The sequence below is a fragment of the Gopherus evgoodei genome, chromosome 2 (assembly GCF_007399415.2).
Source record: "Gopherus evgoodei ecotype Sinaloan lineage chromosome 2, rGopEvg1_v1.p, whole genome shotgun sequence".
Taxonomy (NCBI): Eukaryota; Metazoa; Chordata; order Testudines; family Testudinidae; genus Gopherus; species Gopherus evgoodei.
Genome location: NC_044323.1, coordinates 170553759 through 170567124, shown reverse-complemented (window position 1 = coordinate 170567124; position 13366 = coordinate 170553759). Strand labels below are relative to the sequence as shown.

General features: G+C 41.5%; 1 protein-coding gene across 8 annotated transcripts in view; it reads left to right on the top strand.

Annotated features, from left to right (window-relative positions):
- Positions 1 to 13366, top strand: part of PIGN (phosphatidylinositol glycan anchor biosynthesis class N) — a 167608-nt gene that overhangs the window by 115719 nt on the left and 38523 nt on the right. For all 8 annotated transcript variants that reach the window (XM_030552252.1, XM_030552249.1, XM_030552250.1 and 5 more), the window contains 3 exons: positions 5093 to 5201; positions 8385 to 8487; positions 11256 to 11358. In XM_030552252.1, coding sequence (XP_030408112.1) covers positions 5093 to 5201; positions 8385 to 8487; positions 11256 to 11358 — 315 coding nt within the window. The remainder of the gene's footprint in view (positions 1 to 5092; positions 5202 to 8384; positions 8488 to 11255; positions 11359 to 13366) is intronic.

The following is a 13366-nucleotide window of genomic DNA, read 5'->3' as shown; positions in this document are numbered from 1 at the left end:
GGTCCCAATCCCCATTGTCTTAGACTATTTGCTCCACCTCAGACAACTGAGCCTCTCCCTCTCCTCGATTCGTGTTCACTTGGCGGCCATTTCGACTTTCCATCCGGGAGAGGGGGGTACCTTGGTGTTTGCGAACCCGCTGGTCGGATGTTTCCTTAAAGGTATGGACAGGCTATTTCCGCATATTCGTCAACCGGCCCCTGCTTGGGACCTGAATCTGGTCCTCTCCACCTTCTCGAGGCCTCCCTTTGAGCCTCTGGCTTTGTGCTCCCTGTTGTACTTGTCGTATAAGACCACCTTCCTGGTGGCGATCACCACAGCCACGAGGGTGTCGGAGCTCAGAACATTAACATCCAAGCCCCCATACACTATCTTCTATAAGGACAAGGTCCAACTTAGACTTCACCTGGTTTTCCTACCCCAGGTCCTCTCACAGGTCCACATGGGTCAAGATATTTTTCTCCCACTGTTTTATCTGAAACCACACTCTTCCAATGAGGAGTGAAGGTTACATTCCCTGGATGTCCGCAGGGCCTTGGCTTTTTACATCTAGTGTACCAAGCCGTTCAGACGCTCAACTCAGCTCTTCATCGCAGTGGCGGATAGGATGAAGAGGCTCCCAGTCTCCTCTCAGCGAATCTCTTTGTGGATCGCGACCTGCATCCAGGAACGCTACCGCATAGCTAAGACCCCTGTCCCTCTGGTCACGGCCCACTCCACTAGGGCGCAGGCCTCCTCTGCGGTGTTCCTGGCTCAGATCCCGACTCAGGAGATTTGTAGAGCGGTCATGTGGTCCTCCATCCACACGTTCTCGTCACACAACGCCATCACGCACTAGGCTAGGGATGATGCAGCCTTCGGTTGTGCAGTGCTCCAGCCAGCAGTGATTTCTGACCCCGTCACCTAAGGTTAGGCTTGTGAGTTACCTACTTTAAATGGACATGAACAACCACTCAAAGAAGAAAAAACGGTTACCCACCTTTTAGTAACTGTTGTTCTTCGAGATGTGTTGTTCATGTCCATTCCAATACCCACCCTCCTGCCCCTCTGTCGGAGTGCCGGCAAGAAGGAACTGAGGGGGTGGAGGCTCGGCAGGCCCCTTTATAGGGCGCCGTAGTGGCGCCACTCTAGGGGGCGCCAGGGCTGACCATATGGACGCTGCTAGGGGAAAATCTTCCGGCTGGCGTGCACGCGGCGCGCGCACACCTACTTTTGAATGGACATGAACAACACATCTCGAAGAACAACAGTTACTAAAAGGTGGGTAACCATTTTTTCTCCCTCTTCAGGCCTCTTGCTTTTTGGAACATGTTCCTGCTCTCTTCAGATGGATCTGTCAGAGACGACAGCTTCTCCTCTCCTGATCCTGTTTTCTTAGTCTGGGTGCCCTAAATCCTGTCATTCATCCTTTCCCTCTTCCTCTTAATTAGCAGTTTTGCTAGAGGCTATGTACACCCCCTTTTGAGTCTTTTGACTTCAGCTGACATAAAGTTTCTTGTGGTGATTACTTCTGCCTGTTGTTTGGTTAAGAGGGCTGCTTTCATACAGGAACTCTATAATGCTCTCCACAAGGACATGGCAGATATTTTTATTTGCTTGAGCTTACTGGTGCAGGTTGTTTTGGAATTTCATCTGAATTAAGGTGTCTTCCCTCTCAGTGTGTCATAACCCAAAAGTCAGAAATGAAATATTGGGCATAATTTATACTTCTGTAGGACCTTTAAAGCTTTCCTACATAGGAACCAATCATTAGAGTACGTCATAGAACTAATTTGCACAAATGGCTCAGGACTAGCCTCTAGAAAGTTAAGGTAACATCTCTGGAGAGGATCAAGGCTTATTACATCTGGTTTGCTTCCCTTTCTTTCTCTGAAGAAGACCTAGCCTTAGTGGATGAGTTTGGGAACTTCATGATTCTTGTATACTTTCATGAATCGTTACTGTTTGGATGTTCTGGTGGCATTTGGATAGAGAGTGCCCAGACTGAAGAAATAATAGGAGATCATCAACCTTCTTTATTAAGGAAGGGGACAGGAGAATCAAATATCTTCCTGCTCTTTTCCAATTCCAGTACATCTCATATTCTCAGTCCACTGTTTACCGCAGATGCTGCCACTGTGACCACTTCCTTCCTCTATTTAGGTTGGCACTTTGATATAGGACCCTTCAGTCTGGCTTTGTCTTGTGGCACATTTCTTTCCTTACGATTTAGCATTTTGAGGTGCTGTGAGCCTAGGCACTCATAGCCTTCCATGCCTGCAAACAGCATGGATTTTTGAGGGATAAGGAATCCACTGGTGAACTGCTGGACTTTTTGTCAGCTAGGATCTTTGAAGTGGTGGGGTGGCAGACAGGCCTTGGTGGCCCATTTCTCTGCTTCAGCAGGAAAGATCCATGTGGAGACTTGGTGCCACCTATGTCAATAGGTCACTGGAGGAAGCTACTATCAGCGTTTTCTGCAATCTGGCAGTAGGAGTCTTAGGGTAGGTAAAAACAGTGACAACATGTATTTTATGTCCAGCAGCATCTTTACTGTCAACCCACTCCTTCCTGTCTGGCAGCAGGATAATTCTCAAAGATAGACCCTTTGTTCCTCTCCTGAGCCCTATTCTCGTATTGACTTGTTTTAGACCTAATTCTCCGGCTTGACACGATTCACTGTTTATTTGAGCTATAAAGTACTAATTACTCCCCTGTAGTCTATAAAGATAAAAATTGCAAACAAAGGTTTGCTGTGGATGGTGTTAAACCAGAAATTGCATTTTTAGTTGCACTTTGTTCAATATAGAGAGTAGGGTATTGTGTGTTTTTTTTAAATACAGTTTTGTGTTAAAAAATCAATAATCATAAGACTTCAGGAATGGGGAAAAATGTGGGATACTTATCATTTGCCAACTATACAGTGTTTATTGAATCTCTTAAAATTCTCTCACCGGAGTTCGCATTAGTTTAAATTAATAACAGAGGTGTCACAGCAAATTTGTGTACAGAAGCCAGTGTTGTACAGGAAGCTGTTTTGTCCATTTGTTACTAGCATAGGGCTCAGTTATGGCTCCTAAGAGACCTGAGTTTCATATGGATATGAAGGTACCTGTGAAACGGATAAATTATTAATCTCATTTTACAGATGGGGAAATTAATGAAGACTGTGACTTGATTAAGGCCACAATAGAAGTCATTGTCAGTGCTGGCATTAGAACACAGGAGTTCTTGGCTACCAGTCTTAGGCTTACTCCAAGCTCTCTTTTGCACCATTCTCTTTCCTTGCGTCTGTAGATCATGTTGGTTGCTTAGCAGACGAACCGTCTCAGTTGCTGACTGGGAGGGGGCATCAATAGTAGTAGCTCAGGTACCACCTTCTTTACCCCTGAATTGGTCTGGTGTCCTCTCAGAAGCTAAGACCTATGGCTGTGTTTTTTACAGACCCCAGAGGCCAGCTCTGAGCAGCTGTAGGGCTGGGATCATGAATAACCTGTGAGCTTTAGGAAAAATCAAGGACAAGCTTTTCAACTCTGGCTCTGGATTTACATTTTCAAGGTTGTTTTCATAAGCACTAGAAACATTTCTTTAACAAAAGCTGCAATGGGCCTGAACATTTTTATGTCTCCAGAATAAGGTATTCCCATAAGTTTTGATGCCACTTTGATGCCATTTTGGTAGGTTTACTCACTTGCCCCGATCACCACAGAGGTGTGAAGTGTACTCTATGGGGAATATCCCTTAGTGGGTGTGATTTGATTTCACCAGTGAGTAGGGCATAGCTGAAAGGCAGCCAGATCCCTAGGGCACCAAATTATTTTCCAAGCTGAAGAAGAAGACTATTAATGGGAAGAGGGGTTATCAAGCTGCTCTAAATCCTGCAAATGTGTTCCAATGTATGGATGCTTGACTAAGCTTATCCTCTGGCCTTTTTGAGGTCTACCACTTATTACTAGCCAGTATAGATGTATGCAGAAATATATATAATTTTTTATCTCTTGTGTATGCTTATGGCCTGATTTTTAAAAACGATGAAAGTAAATAGGTCCTTCAGATGTTCTGCATTTGTGAAAATCAGTCCATAGAAGTTCCCTATTATGAAGCATGTAATTTCTGTAATTACCACTAGATGTCACTGTGTATGGCATGTGAATGGCAGATATTCAAAGAATACATACAACAGCGAACAATAAGCAATACTATGGCGTAATAATTAGCATCTCTCTTTCATTTGGCTTAATATCATTTAAATCTCATGTTGCTTGTAAAATGCTTAGCACTGTGTTGCTAAACCTGGTTTTGCTTTTTAGCACTACCACAATATTGCTACTATATAATAATAATTGAAATTCAAATTGGAATGATTTCTTTGATTCGTTGTTGTCTCGCTCCAAAGTAACACAGCCATCTTTAGTGAGGTCATCGAGGAGTTTTCTTGTGTTATTTTATAGCTATCTGACAGCAAATCAAAGGACACTAATGTTTAAAGAATAGCCAGTTCAAGAAATTTGCCTCTTGTAACTTAGTAGTTCCTTCTCCTTTTGCATTTCCCACTCTGATTTTTGCTGGTGGTGCTGGGGGAGAGTAGATTTAAAAATGAATCCTACCTTAAGCACTGCAGGACTCCTCCACCCACTTTTATATTTTTTTATATAAACCCAAGTACAACTAAATGTCAACAGGGAACAATGCTGCCTAGGTAGACTTTGAATGCAAGAGATAAGTAGAGCCATTTTTCTTGTAATTAGAATGAAAGTCCAAGATTTATAGGGCAGAGGTAAGGACAAACATTAGGGACTCATTAGAACTGAGTATAAAACAATGTGTTAAATACTCTTGCTTAATGATCCACTGTAAGACTTCTCTGATCTATAAAGATAAGAACACACAAGGTGCTTATATTGTTATAAATCTTTATTTTAATATTTGATATTTAAATCTGTCTTGCTCTCATACATTCCCTCCTCCCTTCTCTTATAATGATTCGGTTTGATCTGGGCGAGGCAGTTATGCAAGCAGGAAACAACAGTTTACATATTCTTTCTTTAGTTTAGGAGAACCCACCGGATTAACTGTCTGTTTTTATTAGTCTGATTTTTTTTTTTCCTTTTAGATGCTGAGCATAGCACTTTCAACATATGTTGTGAACAGTACCCACAGCAGTCTTCATCATAAGCAGGGACTGCCTGTAATTAATCAAATCATTAGTTGGACAACACTAGGTAAGAAGACCTTCTATCCAGATCCAGTTTATAGATAATTTTCAGGAAAAGGAGAAGAGATTTTTCCCCCCCTGATCTTTGTACTAACACTTTCTTTTTTCATTTAATTTTCTAAATTTTGTTTTTAAAACTAATTTTGACCACACCGTACTTGAAATTTATGTAGCTCTGTTCATCCTGCAAAAGTAATCCTTGCTCAAAATCTAGGCCTGTTTATATTTTTAAAATTGGTCAATTTTCCCTAGGAAATATGAAACAATAAAATGTTCTACAAAAATGGCTCAAGTTTTAAGTTCATAATGAAATGTGAAAGCCTCGAGCTATAAGTAATTTTTATTTTATGAAAGTTTTGCACAGCTCTAGTATGCCTTTTTAAAACAAATTAATTACAAAGTTTTTTTTTTTTAACTTGTAGCCAGGAAAAAGCAATCTAAGACAGTCTACATGCAAAACAGTTAACAAAGCAAAGTGATACAATGTTGTTTCAGGAAAATTATTTACATCAGCTGTGGTTCCAATTTTTACTGAAACATAACAGCAAAGAAAACTAGGTGCATCCGTGAGCAGGGCCGGCTCCAGGCACCAGCTTATCAAGCAGATGCTTGGGGCGGCAACTCCAGAGCAGGGCGGCACTTTCAGGTATTCGGCAGCAATTCAGCGGAGGGCCCCTCACTCGTGCTCGGAGCGAAGGACCTCCCCGTGAATTGCTGCAGATCGCGATTGTGGCTTTTTTTGTTTTTTTTGCGGGGGGGACGGGTTGCTTGGGGCATCAAAACCCCTGGAGCCAGCCCTGTCCATGAGCATGTGGTAGAACTGTTCAAAAGTGCCTCAGAAAATATTTGTGGTCAGGTAGTAGTATATGTTAAACATCTGTGAAAAGCTTAATATCATTATTAAAGGAGCAAACAACATAGAACTCTGTGGATTTTGATGTGATCCTAACATTAAGAATTTATGATTACCATAAGCAGTTGTACTTATTGATGCTGTGAAATATAGGAACATGAAACCATCAGTCTATTTGTTATAAAAGTAATCTCCGTAATAATCTCCCAATGGATTTTAGGCATTTGTAAACTTCTGGTAGAGGCAGACTCCAAAATTATCTTTATCCATGACTATAGTAATTTAGGAATGTAGGGATTTGTTTCAGAAGTAAATAATCCTATTTAAGGCTTGATAGCAATTTTCTGATAAAACTCAAAAACAAAAATGTAACCTTTGTTTATTACTAGAATGTTGACCTTTGTTATCTGGTTACTTGATGTTTTATATGCTGTATGCATTTTTATATTACTGGAATTGCTATATCTTAAAGAGACACTTTCAATTTTAACGATCATGCGTCTGTCTGAGCATTATGTACCCCATAGTCTACAGTAATACCTAAGATTAGTACAACTGAACATTATTAGGGAAAACATGCTTTTCTCATTCTTTTCAGTTTTCTTTTGAGCATTTTACAGTACTATCATCCTTTCTCCTGTTTATCTTGTATTGTAAATTAGACCTCAGTTCTGTGGTGAGTTTTGTGTGGGCAAATCACTAGCAGTGAAGAAAACCATTGAAGTCATTGGGGTCCACATGCAGGGATCTTAGTGCAGGACTGCAGTCTTAGCTAGTTTTCTGTGTGATTTTTGTTCACAGCAGCAAGTGAGAGAACAATATTTTTAAGTTGGAAGCCAGTTGGGTAGAGGAGGGTAGATGATTAGAATTACAAGGAAAGACATGCTAGAAATTGCCTCTGCTCATGTGTGTAGAGGACGATGTTTGTGGAGTGGGTGGCTATATGCCAAAAATAAAGTTAATTGTACAAAAATTCTTCCATATCCTGTACTACAGATGTGTTGAATATTTCAGCAGAACCATAGTATTGTGAATAATCCACATCCCTGAGTAGCATAGTTATACAGATCTAAGTCCCTCTGTTAACAACACTGTGTTGACGGAAGAATTCTTTCGTTGACCTAGCTACCACCTCTCAGGGAGGTGTATAATGTTTGCCAATGGGAGGTGCCCTCCTGTCAGCATAGATAGTGTAGACAAGCCTTGAGATTCAAGCTGTTCTTATTTGTTTTGTTTTTTCCTTGGCTGGACAATGGCTGAGCGCTTGAATCCAGTCACTTCTGGTTGGGGAGGTAGGCAGTGAAGGACTACCTCACTAACCAGAAGAGACTGGATTCAAGCGCCTAGCAATTTTCCAGCCAATGTGTTGCAGAAGTTGCAACACAATTATAATTTTCTGTATATACACGTACATTCATAACCATAACCTGCATACGGATCTCATAATGACAGTTAACTTCAGCACATTAAAAGCTTTTCATAAAAGACCCTACTTGGTATAGTTTTATAGTACAGTAATACAGTATTCAGTCAGCTGGTGTAACTGCTTATTCTGGGGTTTCAATTTTTGAGTTCTGCCCTTTGGGGTGTCTGGACTTTCACTGTCACACCATCAATGATAATACTTGATTTGATGCTTCAGAGATGTGATAAAAACCATTGCTTGCCAAGCAGTCATTCAGTGCCATCCATGGTAGGGAAAGGAATCTCTCCTAACCTTGTAAAACCATAAATGGGAGTAATCACATGAGATGGGTAAAATGAGGGCAGGTGCCATGCTTACTGCCAGTCCTGACCTGCAGTGCCCCTGCTCTTCCTTCCTGTTCAGAGCCTGCCTTACGCATAGAACCCCACAAATTACAATGCAAAGCTGAAAGTGGACTCGATACTTGGTTGAAGAAAGTCACTTGTTACACTAGTGAAATAATTTTTATATTAATCCAGGTCCCAAAAGGGAGAGGCTTGTTCATTACAATTTCCCATGTGCCACCAGTAGCTTCTTTAAATATTCCTTTTTTTGCTCATTCAAGACTGAAAATTGATAAATTGATATTATTTCATACAAATTGACAATTGACAATATTCTTCAACAATTAATGTGATAGAGCATACAGAGTTATTTTAGTAAATGTTAAGAAAACTAAATAATTTTAGGGATAAATTACTTAAATTATTTAGCAAAAGTAACTCCAGAAAATGGACCAGGGCAAATATGATCTGGCTTGAACCTCCATGCATAATATTTGCAAAAATGTGGCATTTTGTCTTTGTAGTGTAAATAGGATAATACATCTCTTATTCTTGTGTTACTGACATGTGGTTCTCTGTTTGTTACAGCCTCATCCTTGTTTGTGCCACTACTGAGTCCCACATTTTTCTTCCAGAGACTGCTTAGCATACTTCTCTCTTTGATGTCACCCTACCTGCTCCTCAGCACAGGGTACTTCCTTTTTTATTACAGCTTGGTGCATATTGTCCTAATAAAACATTTAAGTGTTGAATGTGAAAAAGTTACTAAATCTGTGAATGTTCTTATAAAGATGGAAAGTTTGCTCCCTAGTAAAATCCACAGTTTACCTTTCAAATGAACTACAAAAAATGCTGATAATTCTCTTAAATTACATTTACTTTATTTCTCCAACACTCCTCAGGCAGTGGGTTATAGGATGTGTATACGTACAAACTTGGACCGAAATAACTAAATTGGTTTTAATTTACATCTTTTGTTATTTTGGTGCAAGTTTGTGTGTAGACAGCCCTAAATCCTACAACTACAAAACAAAGGAGCAAAAAACATTTGTGTAATGTCACACTTCCTTATAAAAGAGTGGTGATTAAACCTTCTCTTGTGTAAAGAAAGTCGTGGCACATCCTCTAAACAATTCTGGATTGAAATGTCCTGCTGGGCTCCACAGACTTAGTTTTTTCCTCAGTGGGCCAAGATGATGTCAGTCAGTGTCCCTCCTATATCTTTCTCTTTGTCATCTCAGACCCAGGTTTATAGAAGTGCTGAATCCAGTCTTTCTGTCATGGCTAAAGTTGGTGCATCCTCAAGCAGAAAAAGGAATTTTCATCTCTGAGTTGCTTGACATTCATGTGTAGCCATGGCTTAAATCAGGGGTCTCAAACACACGGCGGCCTGCGGGGTCTCTTGTGTGTGGCCCGCCAAGCTCCCTGCGCCCCCCCTTCCCCTCTGCCTACCCGTGGGATTGCCCCCTGTGACATTGCGAGCCCCACGCCACTGTCTGAAGCAGCTGGCAGCATGCCCCTTTGGGCTGGGGGAGGGAAGGCGGCAGAGGGCTCCTGCATTGCCTCCTTCCAGGCACCGCCCCTCGCAGCTCCCATTGGCCAGGAACAGGGAACCGCGGCCAATGGGAGCTTTGTGGGAAGTACCTAGAGGAGCGGCAAGAGCAGCACACGCACAAGAACCCTGAACGCTCCCCCCAACCCCCCCCAGGGGCTGCAAAGACACGGTTCCAGCTGCTTCCTGGAACAGAGCAGTGTGGGGCCGGGGGCCAGGGCAGGCAGGCAGGGAGCCTGCCCTGGCCCCGGTGAGTGCTGCTGCCACCCCAGAGTTGCCCTAGGTAAGCGGCACCGGGCTGGAGCCTGAATCCTGCACCCCAGCTCCCTCCCCTGAGCCCCCTGCCACATCCCACACCCCTCCTGCATCCCAACTCCCTGCCCTGAGCCCCCTGCCACATCACACACCCCTCCTGCACCCCAACCCCCTTACCTGAGCCCCCAGCCGCATTCTGTACTCCAACCCCCTTCCCTGAGCCCCCTGCCGCATCCCGTACCCTCGTGCACTCCCTGCCCTGATCCACATGCCACATTCTTGTGTTACTGACATGTGGTTCTCTGTTTGAGAACCACATGTCACACCCCTTACCCTCTTGCATCCCACCCACCAACACCCTGCCCTGAGCCCCTGCCGCACCTTGCACACCACCTGCACCCCCTGCGGGCAGCATTGGGATGGGGACTTCAGGGAAGGGGTTGGATTGGGGCGGGGAGGAGTGGGAAGAGGTGGGGCAGGGACGGAGCCTAATGGAAGGTGTGGAGTGGGGGCGGGGCCAGAGGCAGCGAGGGAGGGTGTCAGTGATGCGGCCCTCGGTTCAATGCACTAGCCCTCAAGTGGCCCTCGTGATCATTTGAGTTTGAAACCCCTGGCTTAAGTGGAGCATGGTGGGAACAGATGATCTTGAAGGTGGGGGAAATCTCTTCCAAGGGGGAGTTTCCAGTGAAGTCAGATTTTTTCAAAGGACTGATAGACCCTATTAAGAAAGTAGCCTGCATTATATCTAAAAGATGATTCTGCAGAACCTCAGAATGAAGATGACCTTGTATTGGCCAGTCATAAGGATCCCACATTTTTTCTGTCTCACTATCGTGTTCAGGGCATATTTAATGGAGAATGGATTGCACTTTGCAAAAAAACCATAATCTTTTAGTCGAGTCTACTTGGGGAAATTGACTGGAGCTGCAATTGCCATGTGGACACTGTTATTCAGAAATACAAGTGATTAGATGGGGAGTTATTTCACTATAGCAGCTTACGTCTAGACAAGCCCTTAGGAATAATTTTGGCAAATTTAGAATGAAGTATAACTTAGAAATAGTTCATGTACCCCTAGATGGAATCTCAACAATTCAGGGTGCTCAAAAACTCACTTGCACCCGTAAAGGATCAGAATGACTAGGTAGTGGAGGTAGCTTTTAAGACAGTTTGAGCATTCTAGAGCCTTAGTGAACTAGCAAAAATACCATCCAAACCTTTAAAAAAAAAAAAAAAAAAAAAAAGGAGAGATATTTTTCTATTTGTTATTTCAATTTCTTTCTAAAGAAAGTTTACACCAAAAGGTGCCCGTCTAAAGCCCTGGGCTCTCCTTTAAATGTATACCCTTGACATACACTTAAAAACATAACAACATAGAAGTTGCAAAACACAAACTGTCCAAAGCAAACTCCCATCTTCCTCCCATCTTACTGCACGTCAATTGACCTCCAGCCAGTTAACTCCATCATCTTTAAATTCCCACTGCTCATTCCCCTCAGACAAAATTAGTGTTTTATAGATCTCTGACATGATATAGTTCAGATTAACAGGGAGTCAATCTCAAAGTACATGCATTATTTGTATAATTGAATCGGTTATGCTTATTATGATTATATGTATATATTTAATATTATGTTAATCATTTTATTCAGATATGAAGCTCTCTTTCCCCTGGTATTGTCTGGGTTGATGTTTTCGTGGATATATATGGAAAAAGAAGTACTACAGCACTATGGCGATTCACTTAAACCAAAGGTAGCATTTCAAGACAGTTATTCTTGATTCATCATCAAAAAACTGCTCTAGTAGAAAAGTATGAAATGATTGCCCAATGATGGCTTTAGTTCAGTTTCATCATGGTTTTACTTCTAGGCACACTATGTTCTTTTAAAATATCTTTAGCAGTTTTTGTTGAACAGTTTGTAGCAAAGCTCACATACATATTCTTCAAGTATGGAAAGCCTATATAAGGTGTCCGTCAGATAAGGAAATATAAAAGAGATTTATAAAATATTTTATTTGATATATTCCATATTAGAGCTATTTCTAAGACTACAGGAAATCAATATGACTGAAACAGTATATTCTGTAGGTTAGAGATGGGACTGTTGAGTTTAATGCTAATTCAAAATAAGGAGTGAAAGTCCTTCCTAGGATAGGTATAATGACACTGTCTGTTTTTCAGATGTGAAATTCTAAATAAATAAAATGACTAGTACAGGAGTATTGGTGATGGAGGCTGAGAAGAAATAGTCTTTTGATTTCCGAAATTACCCAAAGGAAATATTTGTAGAGTCATTTAATTTCTGCCTGCCTGTCTTTATCAGTGTGGTCTTTTATTTCTGATCAGGCAGATAGGGTGCTGCTATCTGAATTTATGCTAGCAAATTCTTAGATTTGCCCTCAGACGGGGTTTACACTATGTATCAATATAATTTCCTTGCCTTTGAGATTTATTATGTCAGTGATGTTCTGGACCTATGGTCACATCGTAATTCCATTCTTTGTCTAAGCTGCTGTTGTGCCCTTGAGTTGGTTAGAACCAAAATGCCTATTACAGAGATCTCCAGCCATTCTGAGCTGGGCAGGAGGTATAATACCATGCCCTCTCTATTTCCCAGAAATATGTCGTCATTGATGATCATTATAGAGAATCAATGGAAAGGATGCTTTGGAATTTGCCAGAGTTATATAGAGGGGAAGCTACAGTTCTGAGCCTTCACTGCTTTTGTAGTTTATATGGAGTCAACTCAGTGGCATATTGATACCATGTTGAGCTACAAACTGGGATAGCAGATTTCAGAGATTAATAATGCCTTAGGGAGAAAAGTCAGGGGGTAAAATTGAGGCAGAAACATTCAGAAGCACTGATCTGGCAATTACTGTATTTTTTACCTGCAGGGATGCAATTTTAAAACTTCAGATATAACATTTATTGATATAAGGCAGAGCATTAGAAATGCAAATGGTGAATATTGTCATTTGTTTACATAACTTAACAAGGTGAGGCTTATATGTATCACATATAAGGGCCTGTTTCCTTAAATCTTAAATAGTAGAAATCCAAGCACAGTGTGAAAGATGCATGGTTTGAGTTCTGCTTATGAGACCATATGAATTGACTATAAATGAAAAGAATATATGTAAGCTTGAAACAGTGGTTCGGTAGCGTTATCATTTTTCCTTTACATTTTGTGACCTTTGTCTTGCTTTCAGTGAGAAGAAATCTTTCACTTTATTTTACTAGTCTTCTTAAAACAAACAAAAACAACAACAGCAGTACAATACAACACCTCTAGAGCCCCACCTTTAATGTCTGCCAAAAAGTCCTACATTTAGGAATCCAGTCAGGTCTCTGCTGATGTGAGACTATTTTTAAGCAATATGTGGCCTGAATTTCAGATCCATCACATGGGATTTTCTTTTTCCATTGAAAAGAAGTTCATTGCCCTCTTAAACTCTGAAGACAATTTCTCCCCAGGTCAAGAGGTGTCATGTCGAGAGCAGAGTATAGAAGCTGAAGAATCTTTCAGTATCCTCATTCACACCATACCTCACCTTGGGGACAATTGCAGCTTTTATAGTAGGAGATCTTTATCTACTTGTTTTTGTGGGCAGTGAAAATTTATTAAAAACAAACATACGCTTAGGACAAGGGAAAAGAAAAAGGAGCAAAATAGTAAACCAAAGGTCGGGGAGCTGTTTCTTACCGAAGACAGCATCAGAAGCTCTGCTGGGTTCATCTGATCAATGATGATTCTAC